General features: G+C 50.4%; 1 protein-coding gene across 5 annotated transcripts in view; it reads left to right on the forward strand.

Moving 5' to 3' along the window:
• The window catches only part of PNPLA7 (patatin like domain 7, lysophospholipase), a 66,967-nt gene extending 39,926 nt beyond the window's left edge, over positions 1-27,041 (forward strand). For 2 of the 5 annotated variants that reach the window (XM_072984657.2, XM_072984658.2), the window contains exons 22-35: positions 4,233-4,296; positions 5,964-6,132; positions 6,450-6,632; positions 6,989-7,107; positions 12,379-12,535; positions 16,787-16,903; positions 18,503-18,572; positions 21,057-21,173; positions 22,648-22,796; positions 23,295-23,447; positions 24,174-24,284; positions 24,780-24,864; positions 25,558-25,661; positions 26,140-27,041. In XM_072984657.2, coding sequence (XP_072840758.2) covers positions 4,233-4,296; positions 5,964-6,132; positions 6,450-6,632; positions 6,989-7,107; positions 12,379-12,535; positions 16,787-16,903; positions 18,503-18,572; positions 21,057-21,173; positions 22,648-22,796; positions 23,295-23,447; positions 24,174-24,284; positions 24,780-24,864; positions 25,558-25,661; positions 26,140-26,205 — 1,664 coding nt within the window. In that variant the 3' untranslated portion in view covers positions 26,206-27,041. Of the gene's footprint in view, positions 1-4,232; positions 4,297-5,963; positions 6,133-6,449; positions 6,633-6,988; positions 7,108-12,378; positions 12,536-16,786; positions 16,904-18,485; positions 18,573-20,148; positions 20,415-21,056; positions 21,174-22,647; positions 22,797-23,294; positions 23,448-24,173; positions 24,285-24,779; positions 24,865-25,557; positions 25,662-26,139 lie in introns of those variants that run through there. The other 3 variants (XM_078382819.1, XM_078382820.1, XM_072984659.2) reach the window with 3 other exon arrangements.
• Positions 27,042-27,268: the final 227 nt, after the last annotated feature.

A 27,268-nucleotide genomic window follows, 5' to 3' on the forward strand; every position in this document is an offset into this window, starting at 1 on the left:
CCAAATAACCAGCTCGGTTAAGGCTGTTAATGAATGAATGCATTTTAAATGCACCAAGGAAGAGGCAGCAACAGTTGTGTATACTTTAACAAACACAGCAAAACTGGAGTCAGATCTGATGTAGCGTACCGCGTATATAACCAGCAGAGTTAATCGAAAGTGCCCAGCGCAAGAAATGGGACCCGGAATCCTTTTCTTGTCTGTGGCAAATGGTATATCATAAGTCTATTTATTCAGCACTCGTTAGACCTCATTTAGAGTCCTATATCTGGACACCAGACTTTAAGAAAGATGCCCCGCTTGACGATGACCCCGCTTCACGACAACCAACGAGCAAGTTCAGAGGAGGGCAACAAGGAGGATCAGGGTTCTTAGGAGGAAAAGCTGGAAGAACGGGGTAAACAGAGTACCAGACTAGACTTAGGAAACCCAGGTTCGGATTCCCACTCAACCACGCGAATGCAGGGCAGGAAGGCGTCACCCGCTGAACCTCCTCCTTAAACATCTCCCATTCTTCGAAAACTCCACTAAGCCTGCCATAAAATCAGGTCCCACCCGGCAGCCTTGAAACAGATGCTTTACGTCTCCCGGCCGAGAGAGCGTGCCGTTGTGGCCGTGATTGATCGGCCCGTGGGCCGCCGTCACTCGGCGCGGGATTCTCCCATCCGTGTCCCACGCGTGGGCTTCCCAGAACCAACCAGTTGGCTGCTGTCAGGAAACAGACGGCCAGATGAGATGGGCCTTTTTTTCCAATCTGATGCATCTTAGCATTTGTCAGGTTTTTTACTATATTTCACTCACGGCCCCAAACGCATGTCAGTCTGAAGCTGAAATGAATGCCGTCGTCGTAAAGACTTGGAGTTTCTCACTGATGAGCAGCTAGTTTTCTATTCCCAGCCTGCCCGCTCTAGGCAGCAGAGTAAGGATTGACAATATTTGGTGGGCATCATGGAGCCAAAGGTTGGGAGTTCGATTCCCCGCTGTGCTTCCTTGACGGGGCTGGACTTATTTATTGGATTTCTATCCCACCCATCTAGACCAAAGGTCTACTCTGGGCAGTTTATGAATTTAAAAAACAATAAAACCTTCATAAGTAGGTAGAATGTTTTGACAATGATAGAGGCAAACCATGGTTTACTGTTTTTCTTGAAGCTGTTAAACAAGGGTTTGCACGAAGCCTTATTTGCTCGCAAACCAGGATTGCGAGCAAGGTCAAAGCATGGTTTGCCGCCAAGCCGGGATCAGAACTTTCCTAATGGTTGAGCCATAGATCACAGAGGTTCAGGTAGCATACAAACCTAGGATTATGGTTGTTTGATTTCATAACACTAAACTATGATGGAGTACCAAAAAAAAAAATCTGAAGTGGAGTGGGTAGAGATAAAGAATAATGATTTGGCCTTACGTTTTCGAAGGGGCAAGAGATTTTACCTTGCTTTTAAAAACAAAAGATTTTCAAAGCCGGATGATTAAAGCAAATGCTCTCCGGTAGCTAAAACCATCGGCATTAAAATGCATGAAAGCCACGATGAAAGAAAATTAGCACTTATATCATATGGTTTTAATTGGTTGATTAATCAGTTATAGCTGCATAAATGCGCATAGGAATTAAACAGGCTCTAGGTGGGGGCAAAATCCTTTTCTCAAGAACATCAGTAGAGCTGCATCGTCTTCTTACAACTGCCTATGAGAAACCCATATATAAAATAAGAAACATATTATACAGCTTAGCCTACAAGCAACCTTATTCACCGATATACTTCTTCTTCCGGCAAGATCTTCTCCATATTGTTCATTTTAATTTCCTGTTTATTACGGAACATTTTCTTTCCCCCAGTCATAAAATAAATTCCAGCTTACGTAGAAATTCGGTTTTTCTTGTCCTTTTAATCTCTTTGTTAGTCTACCCATTTCTGCGCGTTCTAGTATTTTGTTTTTTAAATGATCACGTCGTCCTTCGGTATTCGTAAATCTCTTGTCTGGCAACGTTTTTCAAAGGAAAATGGAAGGGACTTGAGTCGTGGGACTTGAAATCAAGTCAGACTTAAGTCACGCCGGCGACTTGACTTGGTTTTTCTTTTTTTATTCAGTGATTCGGACTTGACGTGCAACTGAGAACCCAAACCCCCCCTCTCTCTTTTTTTCTGTGGGGATGGAAAGCTTGTTTTTAATTGGGACTCGGATTCCGGTCTTGGTGCCGAAGACTTGTTTAATGTGAAGGGGAAGCGTGCGACCAAAAAGCAAAACCGCACGTAGAAGAGCTGCTGGTGGCGGTGCGGGAGGCGATCCCGGGGCCCTCTGTCCGTCAGCCCCGGTTGACTTTTCTTCCACCCCGTCGGGGTGCGTGGTGCTCCGACAAGCGCGGCGCCACTCGCTACTTTTAATTCTCGGCCACCCTGTTTCGTTAATAGGAAAATGAGTTATTTCATCCGTGCCTAGCCGAATCTGGCAGGGCTTATATTTCTCGGTTTTACACCGCTGGCACTTCTGTCAATACTGCCGATGACCTTTTTCTGCCCAGCACGGCATCAAATCCTTCGTTTTCTCTCTCTCTCTCTCTCTCTTTCTGCCGCTTCTCTTCCCTCCTCCCTCTTGAATGTGCCGTACAGCGGCAATGATTTTGTTGGGAGAACTTTGGCTCTTTTTTCCCCCTATTCTTTTTCTTTTCTTCCCCCCCCCCCCCCCCCCCAATTTGTGGCAGCAAATAAAACTCAAAAAGAGCTGCTTCTTCGGATGCAGGGTTCACGGCCTCTTCTGCGCTCCGAAGGGAGTTCGTCGAGAAAAGCCGAGAGATGAAGAATCAAGTCGTGCTTTCGCGCTTCCAGGTCGACGCGAGCGAGCAAGGATCTGTGCTTCCAAAATAGCCGCTCACCTATGGTGAGCAAGAATGGTCTCCAGGCAACCCATCACAGGGAGCCTGTAGAGTTCTTTTTTATTTGCGCTCTTCTTTCAAGGCATCAAATGCCAACTATCAGCTAACTTGGGTACCATCATCCTTTCGGGGGATTTCTTGTAGAGTTTTTGGGGGAAACTAAACCAATCCCTACCCAACCAGTACATGTTCAATCCTGCTCTGGCTTCTTATCTTTTTGAATAATATCTATGTAAAAGGTTTTCCCCCCAAAGCTGCAGAACATGGTCTACTTTGTGGAGCAGCAAATATTTATGGCAGAAATCTTTCCCTGTTATTCGTGCCTAGAATATTTTAGCTGAGACTTGAACTCAAGACCTTGTCTGTCATGTGACCGCCTGGCTCTGTTGCTTCCCTACTGGTTGGGATTAAGCTATGGGATCAAGCCGCCCCTTAAAACTTCCCTGTTAAGAGCTTTTTTGGGGGAGGGGGGAGTCAACAAACTCTTTCATAGCGGCCATTCTCCAGCTATGGAACTCCTTGCCAACGGACGCAGGCTGGCTAGCCACCCGCTTTGCTGTCCTTCCATTGGATGGCGAAGATAATCTTATTTAGAGGGACCTTCGGCATCGAAGTGTGCTTATAGCTGAAGGCGCTGATCCTTTTTATTGACGTGCTTTTACCTTCTTTCTCTCCCTTGAATGACTTGGTTTTTTGTTGTTGTTGTTGTTGTTATTTTATTTTTCATGTTTGCTGCCTTCAGCCAGAATTGTACTTGGCAGAAATATGTAGGATACAAATTGAGTGAATAACACCATCTTTATATGCTTATGGGACATCATTGCTCCATCATACCTAATGTTCTGACGGGCAGCGTTCAAAATCCGAAAGGAAGGGGTGGCTGGCTTCAGCCACCTGGCTCCACCTGGCCAAACCTGGATTGTCCCCTTGTGTCCAGCGTTCGTTATCTCCTGATTGCCAGCTCCTCCCCCCCATCATTTGCATATTTATAAAACAAGCTCCTGAATGGCTGGAGGGCGGGCCAGGAACCTAAAATGAAGGTCACCTCTTGTGCAACTTCTACAATATGAAAGCCAGCCTTTGTAAATTCTCCACCTTTCCAGACACCACCGGTGCAGCTTAGAGCCTTGGTTCCCCACCCCTTATTGGACTACAACTCCCAGAAGCCTCCACCCCTCGCTGTGCAGGCCAGGATTTCTAGGAGTTGCAGTCCAGTAACCTCTGGGGAACCAAAAAGTTGGGAACCACTGGCTTTGAAGAAGATTTTCTAGTCGTCGTTGTGGCTTAGCAGTGTCATTTCAGTTCCTTTTCCAGGCGTGCTGATGAGATGACTGATGAGATTTTTTTTTTTTAATCCTAGGTCCCACCCTGCTCCTCACCAGCGACAACATCAAGCAGCAACTGGGCTCGGCCGCTTTGGACAGGTAAATAATCCTTCTTGTCCTCTGGAAGTGGTGGAGGAAAACGCTGCTTTGCCATCCTCTGCATTTCCCGTCGCTCTGTCGCTTTCTCCCGATGGAAGCGGCCCGGGCCGGAAGAACCGACTCATTTTTCCACGGCAGAGGAACCCGTTACACGGACAGCACTTCCCCAGAGTAAGGAGCTCAGCTCAGTGAGGAGCTGGATAGCTGGGAGGGAGTCTTTGTTTTTCTGCTGCTGTGGAATGATGTCCCAAACCAACAAGGGAAGTTGAGGTGGGTGGGTAGTGGGAGGTAAAAGTAAAGGTTCCCCTTGACATTTTGTCCAGTCGTGTCCGACTCTAGGGCGCGGTGCTCATCCCCGTCTCCAAGCCGTAGAGCCAACGTTTGTCCGAAGACCGTTTCCGTGGTCTCGTGGCCGGCGCGACTAGATACAGAACGCCGTGACCTTCCCACCGAGGTGGTCACTATTTATCGACTCACATTTTTACATGCTTTCGAACGGCTAGGTTGGCAGGAGCTGGGACAAGCGATGGGAGCTCCCTCTATCGCCTGGATTCGATTTTAACGACGGCGGGTCTTCCGACCTTGCAGCCCAGAGGCTTCTGCGGTTTAACCCGCCGCACCACCCACATATAACACCAAATCAGTCCGAAAAAAAAGGTTTCGCTGTTTACAAACCGCAATTGTGTTCTGGAGTTGTTATTTCAACTTCTGTGCTAGTGTGAAAGCCCTCGCTGGGGGTTTTACAACAAAGGTGCGGTCACCGCAACATTGCCCTCCAGAAAACTGGGTACTTATTGACCAACCCCAGAAGGGCAGAAGTCTGAGTTGGACTTGAATCAGACTGTTTTTACAGTGCCATTAAAGGGAGCCAAAAGAATTAATAATAATAATAATTTTTAAAACCCTTATTTTCCTGTTTTCCTGTAGGCTCCCTCACTCTCCCCCACCCACCCCCAACTTGTCAAGCCCTTGAAATACCAGGCAGCTGTCAGATTAATTAGCCCTGCTTTTGAATGAGTGGATGTTATTTCCCTTGCTTTTCTGCAAAGTTGTCACGAAATGTCTGATGAGCGGCTGGCAGCCACACATCCGCTGTCTTCGATGCGCGCGGGGGGGGGGGGGCCTTCAGACGGGAGAAACCGATGACGAGAATAAGACGGGGAAAACCCTTGGTTAAAGATGATGCGAAATGCGGGATGTCGAGAAGGGCTGAGAGCGGTGGTTCCCCACCTTGGCCCCCCCCAGATGCTCTCGGACTGCAACTCCCAGAAACCCTGGCCAGCACAGCAAGAGAGGAAGGCTTCTGGGAGTTGTAGTCCGAGAACATCTGGGGGCCCGAGGTTGGGGACCACTGGCTTCGTGCTTCTGGACACAAAGCCTGCTGAGGCTGTTGTGTGAAGTGTAGGATGCTCAGTATCTTTCGAAACACTTGGAGAATCAAGCTGGGGTGGGCGAGGCTGGCTCGCCTTCATGCCTTACTTGTAAGTGCCGGGTAGATTTATTAATTTCCTTTTCACAGCGATCTCCCATCTTTCCTCCGGTGAGTTCAAGCATTTCCCCCCTCTGCATCCGAAGAAGCAGTTTTCCTTTTGGGCGAGTTCAAGATGGGTTTTTAATGTTTTGACTCTTTTTCCCCTCCTTTCCACCACTGCCCGCCCGCCCGCTAGCATTCATGAATACCGGTTGTCCAGCTGGCTGGGCCAGCAGGAGGATATGCACCGCATCGTCCTCTACCAGTCGGACAGCACCCTTACCCCGTGGACCCAGCGCTGCATCCGGCAGGCGGACTGCATCTTGATCGTGGGCCTCGGGGAACAAGAGCCAACCGTTGGAGAGGTGAGCAAACAGGCTGGGGGCTCTTCCTTTTGCAGGACTGCAGACGTGTCGCTGGGTCTGAGTCCCAAGTCCCCGGCCTTTGGTCCCGAGTTCGAGTCCTGAGTCTCAAATCGTGAGCAGAGGCTTGACTGCAGTAATGCAGTTGAGCCACAAAGCTCACTACCAGTTCCGATGCAGGCAGGGAGTATCAGGCAGAGCTGGCCGCGAGGCTCGTGGGCTAAGGCCGGGAGCATCCCCAGGGGAAACCGGTTCTCGGAGTCCCAAGGCGGGGATAGCTATACACTCCCCAAGACAGATCTCTTTCTTTTTCATTCCAGTTGGAGCGGATGCTGGAGAACACGGCCGTCCGAGCCCAGAAGCAACTGATCCTGCTCCACCGGGAGGACGGGCCCCTTCCTTCCCGGACCGTGGAGTGGCTGAACATGCGGAGCTGGTGCTCGGCTCACCTCCACCTCCGTTGCCCACGCCGCGTCTTCTCCCGACGGAGCCTGCCCAAATTGGTAAGCGACTCTGCGACGGGTGGGCGGCCAAGGATCCTTATTCGTTTCCTGGATCATTCCCGTTCCGTTCTGCCGGCATTGTTTCCCCGAGTGCAGCTGTACGGATTCGAACCCGGGACCTTCCATGTGCAAATCAAGATCTCAATAGCACAGTATAACAGGGCCACACAGAGTGAACCCATGCGTAATGTCTTTATAGATAAACGCCAGCGTGCACGCTTTTCCTGGCTGTTCTCCACGGTATACACACTATGCCCTCCCTTTATGTGTACAGTATGTGTTGTTGTTGTTGTTTGGCACACTTGGCCTCCAGGAGCCTTGACCACCTCTCTCTTTCTCTCGCTCTCCCTCTGCAGAAAGAACTGTACGAGCGTGTGTTTCAGAAGCCTCCGGACAGACACTCGGACTTCTCCCGGCTGGCCCGCGTCTTGACGGGGAACGCGATCGCTTTAGTGCTGGGAGGAGGAGGCGCGCGGTAAGGCTGCCCGCGGGCTTTGAGATCACCCTTGCGCCGGATTCCCATGGAATCTTCCACGTGATGTCTCTCAAGAATGAGATGTACGTTCAGACAACCTGAACACAGACCTACACAGAACGTGGATGTTTCCTGTTTTTGTTTTTTAAAGGAGTCCATCCCATAACCTCTCTCTCTGTCTCAAAATAACTGATTGGCGTCCCAGGGATGATCTTCCGTATCTTGTTACATCACTTCTTCTTTTGCTTAGTTTATTTTTTCATTCCTTCTAAGTCCCTTTAAAAAAAAAAAGGAAATCCATTTCAGAGGTCAAAAAGAAGAAAGAAAAAGGAACTATAATTTGAAAGGGGGGGGGAGAAAATCCTACAGACCGCTGTGAGAAAGCATTTGTAACCTCTAAAAAGTAAGAGAAGAAGTGAGCATGACTCACAAGATGTTTTTTAAAAAAGAAGAAATGAGGTTATCAGTTGTTGATTGAAAAGGGAGAGCTGTCATTTCATCAGGACCCCTAAAAGTCACTTAATGGCATGTTGGATTGTTAGTTATAACACATTATTTCCAAGCTGTGTGCCAGCCACTGTTGTGGGTTGGATTTCCTGCGACCTCCTTAAACTCACCTTTTCCTGTTACCTGTCGCTCAGTATCCACCTCTGGTGCATCTCTGCGCAAATGGAGGGTCTTTGATTGGTATAAAATAAGAGTGAGGCTGTAATGGTTATGTACTGTACTATGAATTTGCTTCCTATGAATAAGTGATTTCCAAAATCTCCTGCCTTCCACTGCCCGGCTCAGCTCTTGCAAACTCAAGCCTGTGGCGTCCTTTAGGAAGTCAGCCCATCTTGTATTGAGTCTTCCTCTTTCCCTCCTGCCTTCCATCTTGCCCCGAATTATTATCTTCCCCAGAGAATCCTCATAGAATAATGGCGTTCGAAGGGGTCTTTAAGGCCGTCGAGTCCAACCCTCTGCTCGCTACAGATCTCACAGAGGGTTGCTCCAGTGATCTCTTGAAGGTCCCCATCGCTGGAGCGCCCGCCACCTCCCGAGGTCGCTGATTCCGTTGTCGTACTGCTCTAACAGTTGAGAAAGTTTTCCTTCCCGATATTCAGCTGAAATCTGACTTCCTAGCTCATTCTGATGCGTCCTGCACTCCTGGATGCTCGGGAACAGATCCTGCCCCCTCCACCTTTCAATTCTTTGAAAAGGGCTCTCCTATCTTCGCTCGTGATGGGCCCAGAGCAAGAAAAGCTGAGCGAGGCCCCCCGTTTCAAAGGTCCCGTGACCTTTGCAGGCCTTCCGGTCTCTCTATCTGAAATCCGAAATGAGTGGGGTGGCAACCCACATCCAGCCTGGGGAGGAAGAATCCAATAAAACCAAGTTATCCAGGAAAACGAGTCATGCTCCCTGGAGGGGGGGGGAGATGTAATTTTCTCACGTAGGTTCTGGAAGCCACAGAAAACAGCCTTTGCAGGGGGGAGCCACGAGTGACGAGACTCCCTCTTTATTCTAGAAAAAGCTTCCTTTTGGAGACGGGTGCAAGGTTCGATTCCCGGCTCCAGAAATTCCAGAGCGGCACGCGACCTTTTTCTTCCCCATCCTTTCCGTTTCTTCGCCTTTCAGCCGCTCCCCGGTGCAGGGGTGGTTCCCAATCTCACGAGGTGCGCTTGGCAAACCTTGCCGGGATCATTGAAGAACTCTTTGAGTCTCTCTCGAAAAGACCGCCCTTATTTTTTGTCCTCAGAGGTTGCTGCACCCACCGGGTGGGCGGAGAGGCTGGGCTGATGCGCACGGCGTTAATTGAAAACGAACCTTGGAATTTTCTCGTCTCCGGTGCGTTTCGCGGGGGTAATTAGTTCCCTGACGCTCGGCTGCCAGCCCCTCCGCGATTGTTCTGGGGTTTGAGAGAAGCGCCATGCAGGAGGGGGAAAGGGGGAAGAAATCGCCCACACACCCACACGTTGTTCCAGAGGACTTGTATGCTTCTCCTTCCTTTGTTAACAGTCTAAATTTCCTGCTTTCCTCTCTATTTTGGTTGAGGTTGACAAGGGAGAGGAAGAGGGGAACGCTGCCGGTGGAGTTGTCATTGAGGGGGTGGCCCCCGAAACCAGCCCGGGAGAAATTTAGAATTCCGAACCCGGCCGAGGTAGCGATTGTCTTGTCATTCAGAGAGACCTTCCTCCCACACCTTGCTAACAATATTTCCTCACCTTTTCCTTTCTTTCTTTTTTTTTACAACACCGCTTTAATCCTTTGCATCTTGGCTTATCTTTAGGACGTCGACGGCTGTCGTGGGTGGCGGGCATCTCATGCGCACCTGCTGCACCACCTCAGTGGCTCACGGGCCTGTTTTATTTATTTAATTTATTTTTTAAAAAATTTACCCCGCCTTCCTCCTTTAAAAAGGACCCAGAGCCTTTGTCTTCTTTATTTTTTAAAAAAATATATTTTTTTTAAAAAAAATCTTTATTAAAAACATTTTTAAAAAAAATATTTTTTGTATTATAAAAGTTTTTAAGTACTTTGCTTATTTGAAGTATTAAAGGCTTGGTTTACCAGGGTGGATGGATCACCATGTGACTTTCTGGCTGTCATTGGTCTGCAGTACCTATCAGTCCTCACCGCTGGTCTTGCTGGCAGAGGCTGATGGGAACCGGAGTTAACTGCATCTTGAAGTCTAGAGCTTCAGCCTTGCGTGCGCCATTGCAGAGGACACTCCCCAGCCAGAAAAACTCTACCATCTAAACTTTGAGATAGACGAAAGGGAAAGAGACATGGCCTTCTCTGTAGCTGCTCCCCGGCTCTGCCTCCCCTTGATGAAAGAGGCTAGGCTTGCCTGTACCTATTGTCCTTGTTTTCAACAGGCAAAAATATTCTTGTTTAGGCAGGCCTTTAGCGTTAACAGCTGGCTGGATAGCTTGCTGAGTTAAATATCTGGCTACAGAGCCGAAGGTTGCGAGATCGAATCCCCTCTGTGTCTCCTGGGAGAAGAGCCAGCCTGGGTAGCCTTGGGCCAGCTGCACTGTCCCAAGGTTGCCCCTAGAGGAAGGGAAGGGTAATACACCTCTGAGTCTTCTCTATCTGGATAACCTAGAAAAGGGTCTCAATATGTCAGAATTGATTTGACAGCACTTACTTTCTGCCGTTGACAGCTTTGTAACCACATAGTCCTAATCCATGTGCTCGTTCTTCCTCCTTTTGTAGGCAAAACGATCACGGATATTTTAACTAAGAGACTTTAAAGTGCCTTAATTTTAATTGTGTTTTAATCGTATAATTCATCGCTTAGTTCTGTTTTTAATATTTTTAACCCACCGTATCTTAATTCTGCCCTTTTTAAATGATCCAGTCAGCGGCCGCGGGTCCCAGTTCTGGGAGAAAAGAGGCACACAAATAGAAGAAAAAGGGAAGGCAGGTGGTGAACAAGAGGACTAGGAGCTTGGTTCTTAAAATTGGATCGAAGTGGATGTCCCTCAGGTGCCAAATTCAGGCCGCCAGCATGTCGTCAGTCACAACATGCATGCCTGAGAAAATAAAAAGAATACATTGGGGATTCTGCATCTCTCATCTCTCCTCTCTGTTTCTCTCTGGCTTTCCTGGCATTGAAAGGGCAGAGGGTTTGAAATATATACATATATTTCAAAGCTGCTCCCCACCCCCAGAGTGAACTCTCTACTTTCAATCTGCCTAAAAAGGGGACGTCACCCCATCTCCGACAGCGACTTCGCATTAGCAGCAAACCGCTGGCGTCCTTTCTGTATACCCTTCCTTTTCTTGTGCCGAATCGCAGCCAGAGGCACGTAGACCAGGAAGGAGCAGCTGCATGCGCACACACACACGCACACACACAAACTCTGCATTGTGTTCTTCGCCAGGCTTCCGAAGTAGCAATTAGGTAGTGAGTTTTTCTTTCTTTCTTTTGCACACACACACACCCCGACAAAGCGGGGGACCCTTCACGATAATTATCCTTTTGCAATTTCTCGTAACAGACAAGAGAACAGCAACAGCCCTCACTCGTTCCTAGAGACAACACCGCCCGTCCTGGCATAAAAATACACGGGCTCCAGCAGACCCTGTGCTCAAATTACAACGTTTCACGTTGATGGAGCTGCAGCTTATCCGGGGAGGGGGGAAAAAAAGAGAGGACTTTGGTCTCCTTCCAAGCACATACTCTTGCAACCCTTTTGTCCGCCCAGTGATTAGAGAGGAGATGCAAAACCAGATATATCTCAGTCGGTCAGGCTTCAGAGGCGAGATGTTTCTCATTGTGCTGACCCCGGGGTATTTTGCCACCCGAGGCAAAGGATCCGCTTCCAGAAGGTGACAGGATTGACAGATCAGGATGCAAAGGCCTAGAAGGGGGGGCGGAGTGAAAAAATTCGGAAGCGGGAATCTTCCGAACCCCCCCCGCTCCCCTCTGTTTCTTTCCGCCGAATAAAAGTTTTGGGTTTTCTTTCAGTGGAAAAATTAGAAACTTTTGGGCCCGACTCGAGGTCTTTTTGTTGGTTTGTTGGGTGCAAAATGTAGACAGTTTGTTGCTTCTGCATATAGCGTGGTTCCCGACCAGATGTTCTCAGAGGGCAACATCTGGGGACCCAAGGTTGGGAATCCCTGGCCTGTAGGGTGGAGAAGCAAGCAATGGAACAGTTCCTGTCATTAAAACAAGAAGGGAAATTGAGATTTGATGTGGATGTAAGCAGCTGAGTATACTGGGGTCCACCGCAGACCTGTTCTCCAACAGACGGGAAGAGTTTTGAGGGTTCATGAAGACAGGAGGGAGTCTGGCCCTGTTTTAAGTCGATCTACCCACCCACCCTTGTCCCGTTAGCTACTCCTTTCACTCTCCCTAAGGATAGAACCGGCCCTGGTCTCTCTGCGATCGATAGGACTGCTCGTGAACTTGAGGGGGGGGGTACGGGAGGCAGGTGGGTCCAGGGTTTCGTTGGAGATGGTGGAGGCCGAAAGCTTTAAATCAAATTAATTTATTAACATTGTAAGTCTGTACACAGCATACACGTGCAACGAAATTCACACAGACTTTATTCTGCAAATGAACGGTAATAATATTTACCTCTGTGTTACCCACCTCTGACTTAAAACTAAATCTCACAACTTTTCCCCCCTTTTAAATGCAGAGATTTGACCTCAGCGGAGTTGCCTCCCACCCAGTTCGGGGGGGAAGGCCTTGAGTTTTATCCGAGGGCTGCCTTTTTTAGCTTCCTGCCCACCTTAACCTTACGCTGACTTATCCTTCCTTTTCACCTTCTCTCCCAGCGGCTGCTCCCAGGTGGGCATCATCCGGGCCCTCAACGAAGTGGGCATCCCGGTGGACATGATCGGCGGCACCTCCATCGGCTCCTTCATGGGCGCGCTCTACGCGGAGGAGCGGAGCTACACCCAGATGAGGATCAAGGCCCGGCAGTGGGCAATGGTAAGGAGGGACTTGCCATCCGACCGGCGTCCCATTCCTGCGAGCAAATACGGTTGATTTTTTTAAAAACGACATTTAAATTGCTAAACAATCCGATTTTTTAAATTTGAATTGGGATTTAAGTGAATTTTATTTTACAAAAATCATGTTGTTTTTTTAAATAATCCACCCTGGATCAAAAGCCCAGGGGAGCCCATGTCTTTTGAAGGACTGTGTTTGCCCCACCAGGGCATGGAAAGAAAGGCTCGGTCTTTTTCTGCCCCGCTTTCTCTCCGAAGCTTTTCTCTCTTCTAACTTTTTTTTCTCTCCTTCTCTCGTTCCACATGCTGCCATAGCGTGAGTGGAAGTGATTGGCCGAGGTAACTTTTCTCCTCTCTCTGACTTTTCTTTCTTTTAAAACCTCCTTGGTGGCAGGAATCATCCTATTTGGGGGGGGGACACCCTACTTCGTTGAGAGGACGGGGGATGGGTTACGCGAAATCTCCATTCCCGAAACGGCCGTTCGGAAACTCGAACGAGAAATTTGCATTCCGCAGTCTTTGAGTCCAAGTCCCGAGTGCGAGTCTTTGGCGCCAAGCCCCCAGTCGGAGTCCCTATTTGAAAATAAGCATTTTCCCCCCCAGAAAAAAAGGGAGGGGTAGGTGAGTTTCTGAATTGTAAGCCAAGCCTGAGTCTTGGGAACAGAGTCACGGGTGCGATTTACCTCCAGCTTGACGGCGAATCCCGCAACTCGAGCCCCGCCTCGTTGGTGGCTCCAAACTGGGAGACTTTCTGAGCCCCGAAACTGACATCTCAGCATATGGCCTCCGCGAGTCTCGAGTGCAATATGTCTTTCTGCCACTTATAGAAGCATTTCCCCTTTTGATTTATGGAGTGTGCGGGAATTGGTTTCTTGGGGATTTTTTTGAGAGCGGCCGTCAGGCTGGCCTTAATTGAGAAAAAGGGGCTTCAGAGACGGGAAATTGCCGTTCCTCCCAGCCTTTTGCCCGGTTTGCCTCAGCCCCCCAAATCTTTACGGGCCGAACCAGGCCGGGTCCCTGAACTCGCAGCCTTCCGTGATTCGGTGCCGTTGTTGGACTACATAACCCATCATCACAGCCACCACGAATCTCTCCTCCCTCCGAGGGGAGCAACCATCAGAGTCATGTTCAAGTCCTCCTCTTCCTGTCCTAGAAGTTGTAGTGCCGCCCCAGCCGTCGCGCCTCGCAAATTCGCTTTGTCCTTTTGTTTTGTACAAATATTGTATAGTTTTTTTAAAAGCTAGTTCTCACTGGCTTTAAGTGGTTTTGCTAAACCTGGGGGCCATGCCTCGCCCGAGGAACCAGTATCGCGAGACCATGTAATCCATGCAGCCGCTTTTGACTATTTGGCAAAGCCGATGTCGAGCGAGGGCCAACGTCTTCCGCCTTCGCTCGGAATAGACCAATCCCACTTCTCTTCCATTCCGGCGGCAACACTGGTTTGGAGGGACAGCGGTCTTATGGCCTTCAAATTCATAAAGCCGATGTCTAGTTTGTTTCTTCTGGCTGGGCGCTGTCGTCGCAACGATTCCAATCTTGGGTTACCTCCTTTTATATTTACTTCCTGTCTGTGTTCCTGCATTTGTTCCGTTTAGAACAATGGATCAGTAGCAAATAAATCAGGATTTGTAAGCCAAATTGTCCCATCAAGCCTCTCCTGCAGGGCATCACCTTTACAGAACAATCCCCATTTATCTATTACACTCATTGGGCGTGTTTTTCTCTCCTAGCCTGACCTGGCTGATAAATAATGGCGGTTGTTCTACGTAATGCCATCATGATAATAATTGTGTGCCATCAAGTCCGTTCTGACTGATGTTGACTCTTTTCCGGGGTTTTCCAGGTAGAAAATACTCAGAAGTGGTTTCCTCTTCCCTTCTTCGGGGGAGTAGGAGATTGCAGGGCTATGGGGTGGGGGACAGCCATGTTAGCTCGAGTTCACTGGGTGGAGGGCAAACGTCAGCATGCCCAATTAACTAACAAAGAAATAAGTACACACGGGTAGACTCTGGGGAAGATAGATATGGCACAAGGCTGGCAGAGGGAGAAACAAGGATGGCTGGATACCAAGGGGACTGGAAATTAAGCCCTTCAAGGAAAGCGTGAACAAACTGGCCATGTTTAGCCTTGAGAAGATGGAGGGGAGAGAGGGGAGCCCTTCTCAAAGACCTGAAAGGGAGCCCTCCGGAAGAGGGGCAGGATCTGTTCTTGATCAACCCGGAGTGCAGGATACGTCATCATGGGCTCATGCGACAGGAAGCCGGATTTCAGCTGAAGATCGGGGGGAAACTTCCTAATTGTTAGAGCAGTACGACAGTGGAACCTGTCATTTCGGGGAGAGGTGGTGAACGCTCCAGCACTGGAGGCCTTCAAGAGAACATGGGAACCCCCCTCTGGTCCGATCTGCATGAACTTGGATCCCTTGCCTGGAGGAGAGGGTTGGCTCGGTGGCCGTAGGGGCCCCAACTCAACGGTCCTATGAGTCTAGGAGACATGGAGCCACACACCGTGTGCCAACCGGCCCCGGCGCGCTCCCCATGTCACAGTGGAAGCTTTTCCGACCTGTGCCCTCTGAGGCAAGCTACGTGCCTGGAGCAGAAGCCGAGGGCAGAGAGTTCCCGGGGTTTATTTCGGGTGCAGGACATTGGCTCCTTCTCGGCTCGTAGCGCACCTACTGCAGCCGCCGGGTGGGGCTGGCTCCGGAAGGGATGCCTCCAGCCAGCGAATGGCCCGGTTACTGCCCGTCGCCTCTTTGTGCCTTGGCCTGCCTCGCGAAATAGCTCCCACCTGTCGCCCCCATCGTGCTGAAACAAGATGAGGAATGACTGCGGGTGAAAAAGGCTTTTAGGTATTTTTAGAAAGCGCCGGCCCCTACCACACCATCCCTCACCCTCCGCCAGGGAGGGAGAGAAACCAGGTCGATGGAATTACTGCAGAACAAACGGAAGGCCTTTTTTTATATATAAATCTCTTTTCCAGGCCACATCTGTCTCTTAGGTTCATCCTCAAATCTCACATAGTCAGGGTCAGAAAACAAAATAGGGCAGGCTGGATAAGCCGGTCCCCAAGCCCACTAAATCTGTAGGACAGAAGCTCTGAGCGTGTCCCCCCCACATTTGCTTTGCCCTCTTTTAATGTTTACCCCCGGGACTGACTTAACGCCAGGTCTCCTGAGAGGTGATAAGGGGCTGGCCCGAGGGCCAAATCAGTGTTTGCCTCCGCCTAAGCAAATGGGGAGGCTGTGTAATAAAGCCAACAATCCCCTGCTAAGAAAGGCTTCTTAGGAACGAAGCAGGAATGGTTCAGAGGAGAAGAGGCCACTGTCTGAAGAAGGAGCTTGTTTCGTTTCAGAAAGCTTCCCTCTGAAACCATATCTGTGGTTGCTTTTTCTCCATAGAATCATAGTATAATTGAATTGGAAGGAGCCTACAAAACCATCAAATTCAACCCCCTGCTCAAGGCAGGAATCCAAATCGAAACAGATCTGACAGAGGGTCGTCTAACGAAGCGCTCACCGCCTGTTGAGGTCATCGGTTCCCTTGTCGTACTGCTCTTACAGTTAAGATATTTTTCCTGATCTTCAGCCTAAATCTGGCTTCCTGGGATTTGAGTCCATTGTTACGTCTCCTGAACTCTGGGAGTCAAGGTTGGGAAGCATTCTTCCAAGGTGGGCTTAGCTTCTGCTGGAAGTTCATCAGAGCATTTTCTGTTGGAAATAGTGAACATGCTTCTCCCGTGTCATCCATTTGCCCGCTGGCTGTGCATAACTCAAAAGGGCATGTGGAACGGATTCCAGATTGTGCTACGTTCATGCAAAAAAACAAGCGACACCCAACAGGCTTACGCCGGGTTAAAATAGGCCGGTGCCCTAAAAAAGTTGGCCGTGTGATTGATTGGTTGGTTGGTTGGTTGGTTGGTTGGTTGGTTGGTTGGTTGGTTGGTTGGTTGGTTGGTTGGTTGGTTGGTTGGTTGGTTGGTTGGTTGGTTGGTTGGTTGGTTGGTTCAATCAATCAATCAATCAATCAATCAATCAATCATTGATTCAACTGATTCACCTTGGCAGGTGAATCAGCAAAGATTTCCTCGGATACTAAACTTTTAAAGCCCTCCTGCTTTTAGGTTAGATCAGTGAAAATGAAGGTTTTAGTCTCTATCTTCCATTTTATTTAATTTATTTTTTTTAACAATAGAAAAAGTCTGGCTTTCTTTCTCCCCCCCCCCTTCCCTCCAGAACATGAATTCGGTGTTCAAAACTTTCCTCGACTTGACCTACCCCATCACCTCCATGTTCTCTGGAGCCTCCTTCAACAGCAGCGTCTCTGACATCTTCAAAGACAAACAGATCGAGGTAAGAATCTTAATTATCGGCTGTTTTTAATGCCAGAGAGTCAGGGCTGGCCAGAACTCCCCGTGGATGACACCCTAATATAGTCAGCAAGGAGGCCCAGCCTAACCCCTCTCCGGGGGTCTCTTAATAGCATTTTTGTTAATTGAGCTCTCCACCACCACCGAGGCTGTCCTATCTTGGGCACATCCTTAGAAGGGAGAAGGAAAAGGCCATTTTGCTGGGGAAGGCAGAAGGCAGTAGGGGAAGAGGAGGACTCAATAACAAGAGATGGAGTGACTCCTTAAAAGGAACCACAGGCTTGATTTTGCAAGAGCTGAGCTCCTATCAGCCTGCGCTCCTGGTGGACAAGGTCGTCCCCACACATCCAGAGGCACCAGGTTGCCGGTGTTTGGACAGAGGCCATCAACCTTCAGCTCAAATGCAGTTCCCAGCCATCCTGCAATTCAGCGCAGAGTTTTGAAATTCAGATTGAAAGACTGTGATCCTTGTGGGTAGTACCCTTCCTGCCCCCCCCTCAGCTCTTCCTGCTACAGATTATTTCGCTGGTCCTGCCTCTTGAGCCCGGCTATCTACGGACGGCTTGATCCCTTCTATATTTGTAAGACACAATCCTGTAAAATCTTGGTGTGGTTATTATTAAAGGGGACTTAATTTCAGCATGCATGGATGGATTTAAATCTTTTCTGCCCAGCGTGACGGGTGTGTCCCTCGGCATTTATAATCCGGCTGAGCTGATGTTCCTTCATTTACGTATCCTGGTTCGCCGCTCCCTTAAACCAGTTCCTGCTTGAAGAGTTTCTTAGCAGTCAACACGCATATTCTGTGTTTTCCCACCCATATTGATCAGAGAATTAAATTTCATTTGCTTATTCATTTACATTTCTGTGCCACTTTCTCCCACTTAAGGGATCCATTTTAAACTCATCTTTTAGCACCCCACAGACGCTTTCTTACAGCTTTGTTGTGCTGTTGCGTGTTTTTTTTTTTCATGGTTGCGGAAATGTTTGTAAAATAAATGCAACGCCCATTCAAAAACGGTGTTCATCTTAACACAAATAAGCTGGTATCAGTAAACTCATCGATGACTATAGTGAAATGGGAAGGATGATCTTATCGGTCTGTCTGCCCATCTGTCTCTCCACCAGTCCATTAATTTTTAAATTTATTCAGAGTCTTTAAAAACCTCAAAACGCACTTACTAAAAGTTAAGATTGATCGAGCTAGAGGTCCTTCACTTAGCGACCTTCTGGGTCTTCGGCATTAAAAAAAGCAGTCAGCCAATTCTGAGTTAACACAAATAGCAGGCACTTTTGAACTCTTCTTGTTAGGATGAATAGAATTAATATTTCTGTGCACACGCACAGGGTTCAGTTCCACTGGTTATCAAATAAATATGCTGAAGATCATTATCATCTTAGAACCGCAGGGCTGGAAGGGACCCTGTAGATCATCCAGTCCAACCCCTGTCAAGCAGGCCCCATTGGGGGAATCAAACTCCCAACCTCTTGCTTCAGGATTTCACGACCCTTTCCTAATTCTGTTTTCCACGGCACTCCGTTCAGGAGCTAGCAGTTTAATAAAGCCCTTTCTGCACGGCAGGACCTCTGGATTCCGTATTTCATCATCACCACAGACATCACCGCTTCGGAGATGAGGGTCCATACAGATGGTAAGTGTGTCCCTGGGCAAGGTGTGTTGCGGGAACGCCCTCCCAAGAAGCCACATCAGGCTTAAAACTTCATTTAAAAGCAATACCCACCGTTGCCAGCCTTTGCAGCTCGACAGCCTGGATTTTCTTACACGAATAGAGGGAAATGGCCCCAGTTTTCCTAAAGAGAATGAGCTGACAAAGATACGCTGCCCTTGATCAGGGAGGTTCTGCTTAGTGGTCACAGCTCATTTCCCTCTGTAGGCTCCCCACCCCCCACTTTATGGATATACAGTGGTGCCTCGCTTAGCGAGGTTAATCCGTTCTGGATTAACCCTCGCTCAGCGAATCCATCGTTAACTGAAACAAAAAAGTCCATAGGAACGTATTAAAACTGATTTAATACGTTCCTATGGACTTAAAACTCACCGTTCTGCGAGTTTTCTCCATTGCGGCGGCCATTTTGGATGCCTCGTTAGCGAGGCAAAACAGCGGTCGTCATTTTGTTTTAGCGGCGGCCATTTTGGAACCGCCGATTAGCTGTTCGCTATGCTTTGATCGCGTCCGCGCGATCATCGCATAGCGAAAAAAGCCCATAGGGGCCATCGCTGAGCGAACGCTCCAGCGATGGCCCGGGACCCATCGTTATGCGGTTTCATCGCATAGCGAAGCGTTCGCTATGCGAGGCACCACTGTATCTTCTTCCCCTTTCCCTCCAACCAAAGCATCGGGCTTTTGATTCCTTTTCAGCCCGAGGTCATGGCATTGGTGAGGTGGCTTGTTTTTGGCCTGCCTCTTTGGAGGGCGATCCTGGGCGAAGACGGAGGCCGCACGCACGTCTGCCTCCCTCCCGCCTCCCTTCCACGTCTCCCCCAACCAGCATCAGCCAGCAGCCAAGACCCCCTGCTTCGTTCTAGGTGGTTATAACCCAAGCCATTTTTCCCTCCTCGCCGGACTGCCCTCCCTCCGTGCCAGGAGCCCCCGTTGATTTAGCACCTTGCCTTGCCTTAGGCAGTTTTTTTTAATGCACCGTTAGGAAAATAAAAAGGGATTTTCCATTAGAAAAACAGATGGAAAAAGGGACGCAGGGAGCAAATTCATCTCTGAACGGCGCAGTCCAAATGTTCAACCAGTCTGGCCTTGTAATTAACTAATTAGATCTCTTCAACTTCCTCGTTCTGGAAGGCTGAAGTTGCGGCCAGCTTAAAATTTATGGTGGGATGCACTGTGTCGTTTTCCCATCGAAAAGGCTGCCTGTGTCAAGGGCTTCCACCAATCTTCCCAGGCTTCCATCTTCTCCTTTTGCTTGTGGGTCGAGGGGGGAACCGCTGACTTCTCTATTTCCACCCCACTCCCCTATTCCTTGGCTTGTGACTCTTGAGAAGATGGAAATTCGGAGGAATGAATGATGAGGGCCGGCCTTGGACCTTGCCATTTTCCGTAGGGAGCCAATGCCTTTCGGCTGATTAAAAACACTCTGCTTTTAATGGTTATAAATTCCCTCGTCCGGCAGCGCTGAATAGAAATAATTGAGCCAATCCAAGAGAGAACAGAGTTGCTTGCCAATGGAGTGTGGAATTTTTTTTTCCCCCTCCAGGGGTTCGAGCGACGGTTCCTAACTTAGGGCCTCCAGAGGTTCCTGGACGAAAATCTCCCAGAAGCCTTCACCCCACGCTGCGCCGGCCCAGGATTTCTGGAAGTCGTAGTCCGAGAACCTCTGGCGAACCACTGGTGTAGAGAAGAGAGGACTCTTCTTGAATCTCGGTGTCAAACTCCTCGTCGCTCATCCCAAACTTGAAAAAATACTCGCCCGGCACCCGCTGTGGCTAGTCCTGATAGGAGAAGATAAAGCAAAAAAAGAAAGAAAGAAAGCAAAGTGGGCTGCTCGTGTACCACCCAATAGGGTGTGGAGCACTCTCTGGGCGGTTTGCAACATAATTATGCAAAGAAGACCCTGCGCCCCCCCGAGAGCTGGGTCCTCGATCGACCGGCCTCCGAAGGATGGAAGGAGGAGTGAACCTTGAGCCGGCTACATGGAATTGAACCCGGGTCATTAGCAGAGGTTTGGCTGCAGGACTGCAGTTTAACCATTGTGACACGAGGCTCCTACGTAGGTCACATTGGTAAAAGTATAAATGCAGATAATGCAGATAATGTGACACGGGTGTGTCACATTATTTCCTCATTACTCAAGGGTCCAAGTGCAAGTGCAGGCATAAAGTTCTGTCTCATTTTCAACCTCACCACAACCCTGCGAAGAAAGCTAGGTTGAAGAAGCATGCCCGGTCCAGGGTCACCCTGTGGGGTGTCTTGGCTGGGTCAGGATCCGCACCCGGGCCCCCTTCCGCCGTAGCCCAGAAATTCTGTACTCCGCCCCAGGCTGACGTCCCTCCTTCCTCCATCTGGAGGCGACAGAGCGGGCTCGGGGGGGGGGAGGGGAGTTTGGCCACTTTTGTCCGCCTTGAGCCGGCGACGGAGCCTTTCTTTGCTTTTCCCTCCCCGTAGGTTGCCTCTGGCGCTACATCCGAGCCAGTATGTCTCTCTCGGGCTACTTGCCCCCGCTCTGCGATCCGAAAGACGGCCACCTCCTGATGGACGGCGGGTACATCAACAACCTCCCAGGTATCGTGGCAGGGGTTTCCTCGCACGCCGCGCTCCTGCTTCTCCTTCGCCTCCGGATCCGTTGTGGGCTCGGCTGCGGCTTTCTCCAGCGTTGGCCTTTAGCGAGGAGCCCGCTGAGCGGGACGGGGCTTTAACCTATAACACAGAAGCCACGCTCTTCGAGGGTCTGATTGATTCCTCGGGCACTCCGTCTTCACCGATGAACGAATACACTTTTAAAGGGCTGGGTTGTGGGGTGACGAGGGAGCGTTCCTCCTTTTTAAAGGGCAGCATCTCATCATCAGAACTAGGAAGCTGTTTATCCGGCCCCAGGGTGCTTGGATGCTGCATGGCAAGCAGAAGTGAGCAGATTCCAGCAAGTTTCCTGCCCTCGAGACCTTCTAGAGGCCACCAACCCCCAGCCCCGAACGAACTAACCCCGTTCTAACGCCAATTGCTAGTCTAAATTAAGCAGACCCACTGAACGCTATATCACAAGAAGACAAGAAAGGCAGGAAGGGCGGGAGGCAGCAGGAGAAGAGGAAGACCCAATACAAGATGGACCGACTCGGTCAAGGAAAGCACGTCTGTCCTTTGCAAGACCTGAGTGGGGATATTTTATCACAGGCCCTTTAGGAGTTCATTCTTTCATTGGGGGGGGGCTACGTTGGAGGCAACCTGACCGCACCTAACAGCGACACTGAATCAGGAAGACCTTGAGCCATTGAATGGGCCAACTGATGCACTGAGCCTGGATTAGTTTGGACAGACCGGTTTAGGTGGTGTTGTCTTAGGCGTCCCCGGCAAAGGCCTGCGTTAATTCACTTTTCAGCTCCACTTTTCTCCAAGGAGCTCCGGAGGGATTTATTTATTGAGATCAGCTTCGCGGCCGACGGACCGAGCTCCGAATGCTTGGTCCTTCCTGCCTCTAACTTTGTCACCATTGCTGGGGGGGGGGGTGACAAATAAGCCAGAGGGCCGAATGCTCTTAAATGGTGGGGTCTTTCTTTTTTTTAAATATAAGCTGCAATTGCCTGCAGGAGGAGAAGGCTGGTACGCGGCGGAAGAGAATCTCCCTCTTCAGCCTGCTGTCTCCCACCACCCGCTGAAAACTGAAATGGCACATCCCTCACCGAGGCCTGGCTCCCTGGCTGTTCCTCTCGTCTTCTCACCCTCGCCTCCCCGAGGGACACTGAGTCACACCGACTCTTTCTATGCAAAAAGAAAAAAGGCTTTTTCTATCCAGAGGAATGTTTGCTTGCTTTCGTGTCGGGCCTTCAAAGTAAATGGCTGGAACAGGGAAGGCCCATAAATTACCCTAATTTTGCTGAGCAGGGGAGAATTTCTCAGAGAGCAAAAAGGACCCTCTTGTTTGTTCGGGTCTGGAAGCCGTGCGGCCGAGGACGCTGCCAAAAAGGCTCGCGTCCAGCCGAGCCCTCGGGCCAGCGGGCAGAAGCAAGACGGGGATGACGGTGCCTTTCTCCTCTCCCGACAGCGGACGTGGCCCGATCCATGGGTGCCAAAGTGGTCATCGCCATCGACGTGGGCAGCCGGGACGAGACCAACCTCACCAATTACGGGGACGCCCTCTCCGGCTGGTGGCTGCTGTGGAAGCGGTGGAACCCGCTGGTGGAGAAAGTCAAGGTAGTGGACATAAGGAACGTGGGCTCCTTTAAAAAAAAAATCACCTAGGGTGATCAGCAGGGATACCAAGGAGACTAGATGTTAAGAAGGGATCTTTCAGCCTACCACTCGTCTGCAGAAACACACCTAGGGATAAATACTTGGGGAGAAAACCTGTTTCTCTGGCTGCTTTCCATGCCGGCTTACATGGTACAGGATAGGAAGTAAAGCCGTACCTAGATCCACCTTCCTTTGCCCCCAGCTTTCCCCCCCATGGGGCTGAGTTCAAGCCGAGTTTAGCTGCTACGGCTAACCAAGGTTTCCGTTCTATGGGGACTCCCTTTCATTAGAACAATTCGAGCTGCTTCATGAGCGTTTTTCAGCCCAGCCGCCCAAACGCTCACCCAGGTGCTCAGGGGGGAAGCGGACGCCGTCGGCTGTCTTTGGGGGGGTCCCCCCGGGTGACCCCGCCTGATTCTCCGCCCTGGGGGGTCCAGTGATGCTTTGCCCCTCCCACAGGTGCTCAACATGGCGGAGATCCAGACCCGGCTGGCTTACGTCTGCTGCGTCCGCCAGTTGGAGATGGTCAAGAGCAGCGATTACTGCGAATACATCCGGCCGCCCATCGACCGTTACGGCACCTTGGACTTCGGGAAGTTCGACGAAATCTGTGTGCGTAGGGGGGGTGCCGGGGTGGCCAACCGATGGGGTCGGGTTCCCTCGGAGGGAAGCGCTCTTGCCTCGTATGTGTTAGATTCCTTCTTGCAGCGGGGTCCAAGCGTTCTCTGTCAGCAGGGAAAGCTGGAAGACCTGTGCTCTTCATATTTATTTATTTATCCATCTCATACATCTGCCTTATCGCCCAACTTAGGGACATGCTTTACTTTATGTGGTTAACAGTCACTATAACCTTAACCCCATCCCACCCCCAGTCCCAAACTGGCCAAGAACAAAACAAAACCAGCCCTTTAAAAAGTTTAAAAAGTAGAAAACCGAACACCCCCAAACACGAACGGGGGTGGTAAGTGAAACCAGATCCCGTTCCAGCATCCAGGAAAGGATGTCTCTCAACGCTTCCTTGTCAAGCTCCCTCTTCGGCATCCTTTTAAACACTGTCAAGGAAGGGGCCTGGCAGATCTCCAGAGGGAGCCTGTTCCGGAAGGATTGGGGCCACCACTGAGAAAACTCCGACCCTGGTTTAAAAAAAAATCATAGGGACATGCTTGCCTGCAATGAGTCTGAAAACAGTTTTATTTTGAAGGCCAGTGTGTGGTGCCCCCCCCCCTCGGTGCTTCACCACCACTGGATGTGTGGGCAAAGGGCTCTGCTTCCATGCCCCGCGACTCGGGCGCGCGAATCCGGCTCGGCTCCGACAATGGTTCCTTCTTCCGTCCCCAGGAGGTGGGTTATCAGCACGGGAAGACGCTCTTCAACGTCTGGTGCAGAAGCGGCGTCTTGGAGAAAATGCTGAAGGACCGTCAGGAGCTGTACAAAACCAAGCCTTCGTGCGTGAGTATCCAGGGAGCTGAGCGGGGGCTAAAAGGAGAGGAGAAAGACCACCCCATCAGTGTGCCTTTAGCTCCCAAGGCTGAGCAGAGAACCCTGAATTCTCTGGATCTTTTGACTCCCCAATCACATCATCCCCTCCCTGTTTTTCAAAAAAAAATTTTTTTTGTTTCATATTCCATGTGTCGTAACCCGCCCAGGGGCTCTAATGGAAGTGGGGGGGTACAAATTGAACGATTAAAGATATAAATCAAATAGCTGCCCACTGGGAAAGGATCTAGAGAAGGGCCAGGGAACGGGACAACCCTCAGCCCTCCCAAGAGAGCGGTTTGGCCCCGGCCATCTCGTGAGCGAAAGTCGGGGGTTGAATATTTGGGTTCGCCGCACACTCTCTTGGCCTCCTTCTCTCCCCGCCCGCTTTGCTTGGGCTCGAGGGGCCGACCTGCACAGGAGGACTCGGCAGCTGTGGCGAAAAAATGTGATTTCTTTCTCTTCCAGCTGGTCACCTGCCCCACCACGTCCTTCACGGACTTGGCCGAAATCGTGTCCCGGATAGAGCCAGTCAAACCCCTCGTGGTGGATGGTGAGTTGCAGTCCGGGAGAAAGCTTTCGCGCCACAAAAGCCCTCTTCAGGCACACCTCGGCCATGAGGGTCTCCGTTTGAGGGCCTGGACGGTGGTTACTGGCCTTTTTGTGACATTCTGATGCAGGCATTTCCCCTTCCTGCTGCGAACCCAGCGCCTGCCTTTCTTGGTAGCGTGCAGCTTGGCTGGCTGACCAGAGCCACCTGGCACTCTTTGCTGTTCAAGATGCCTCGTGCGGGCTTAAACGGATAATAGAAAAAGGTTCACCCGTGCTTGATGAGGAATCTTTTGGGCGAAGGGAGCCCTCTGGAGGTCATCAAGACCCTCCAAGGAGGAGCAACTTCGGCAGACCAGGAGTGCAAATGTATTCCCCCCCCCTTAGCACCCACCTGGATTGCACCAAGCCTCCAGATAGCAGAAATAGAGAGAAAACCTTCGTAACAGGACATCCCCAGACAGCAAAGGCTGGATTGGGTTTGAGGGGACTTGGTGGAAAACCCCACAGGCTCCTAGAGCAGCTAAAAAATCTCTTAGAGACTTCCAGAAACCCTGTTTTTTATTCCCAAAAAATGAGTTGGCCTTTTTGCTTAGGAGGCTCATAAGAATTCCTTGGGGAAAAGAGACGTATCCCACAGGCGACATTCTCCATGTTTGAGAACATCCTCTTTCTTTCCCCTTCCTCTCTCTTTCAGACGAATCCGACTATCAGACCGAGTACGAAGAGGAGGTTTTGGGCAGCCAGAAGGAGGACTATGCGGATTTTCTGAGCAGCCAGACGGGAGAGGACTCCGATTCGGTAAGGACGCCCGGCTGCAGAGGTTCTGCTGGCGAGGCAGTGTTGGAGTGCGGGGGAAGAGGGCTTAAAAAACAGTGTTGAGGCGGAGTTGAGTTTGCCAGACAAGCCTGCCCGGAAGCCACCCCTTGGCGACGAACTTGCAATTAGGGAATGCAATGTATACATTCAGCGGGACTTTGACATGTTCCCGATGCAAGAAATGGGGTCGGACGGGTCTCGTTCATCCACCAACGCAATGAGGCGTACCCCAGCCTACAGGCACCGAAAAATAGGCGATGTCGTACCCTTTTTGGCCTGATCCGGCCGGGGTTCTGCTTCTACTCCTGTAAAACCGCGTTTGGTACGATCGCAATAGCAGACGTGAGGGAAGCCGGCACGACCTTGGCCTCAGAGGGTACCCTGGAGCTGCAGAGCTTGGAGGCTGTGACCCTCCACCCCAGCCTAATGAAACCTTTCGCCCTCCTTTTTCTCCCGACAGGATCGTGACGTCCAGCCGCGGAAGCGGTCCGGCGCCGGCAGCCAAGAGGACCGACTCGTGGCGTGACGGGACTCGCCGACAGGCCAGCCCCCCTCGCGCGGTCTCTCGGCTCCTTCTTGACCTGACGGAACCTCCCCGGTCGAGATGCAGCCGTGTTTTACTTTTTTTCCCCTGGCTTTTCTCTCTGGCCTAAAAACCAGGCTAGCGAAAGAGTCCGCCGTCAAGGGGTGAGCCGTTCCTTTTATCCTTCCGGCTGCCGATCTGCAGAAACTTTCCTTGCCGTGACGAAACCGTGGGTTGCGTTTCATCGGTTATTCAGTAAGTGGGGGACACAAACATTCACGATACTGGGCTAAGCTCGTTCCGTGCACTAGGACAGGACGTGAGTTGTTCACACGTGCGTGCGGCATGTGTGAAAGATCCAGCCGTGCGGAGAAGCAGCTTCTTTGCACCCTCAGTGAGTCACCCCCATCCCGCCCCCAAATATGTTTCCGTTCTTGCGCCAGCCCTTCGTAAGGGGGGAGCGAATGATTCTGCCGGCAGTTTAGCAGGAACCTTGAATGTTAAACGTGCAAACGGATCGGGACGTTCCTTGCCTCCGACACAGCGTGACAGCGAAGCCATCTGTCAGGAGCTGGTGATGGCAGTAATCAGCTTCTTGCATCAGAAACCGTCCGTCAGAGTGACTTTTCGGAGTGCGCACGCGCCCTCTCTCTCATTCTCTGGAGCAGGCTGTCTCAAAGGATCTTTTCCTTGTGTCTTTCCCGAATCCTTGACCACGAGAGGCCTGGCGTCAACAGACATCATCATCAACACCAGCTAACCTTGTCCTCCAAGTCACGATCATTTGCACTTTGTCCTTCCCCAGGTCTCCTTACAAAGAATAAAATCCGGAAACCAAATCTCTGTGGTGCCGCTGCTCCAATTCATTATAGTTACTATTATTTAAGGAGCCTTGTGACGCAATGGTTAAACTGCAGTACTGCGGTCAAGACTCTGCTCTCGACCCGAGTTTGATCCGAGCCAGATCAAGAGCGACTCAGCCTTCCATCTTTTCCGAGGTCAGTGAATTGAGTCCCAACCTTACTGGAGGGGCAATCTGGGCGGTTGACAACGCCTAAGCCCTGAT

This window comes from Pogona vitticeps, chromosome ZW-PAR (genome assembly GCF_051106095.1).
Source record: "Pogona vitticeps strain Pit_001003342236 chromosome ZW-PAR, PviZW2.1, whole genome shotgun sequence".
In the NCBI taxonomy this organism is placed as follows: Eukaryota; Metazoa; Chordata; class Lepidosauria; order Squamata; family Agamidae; genus Pogona; species Pogona vitticeps.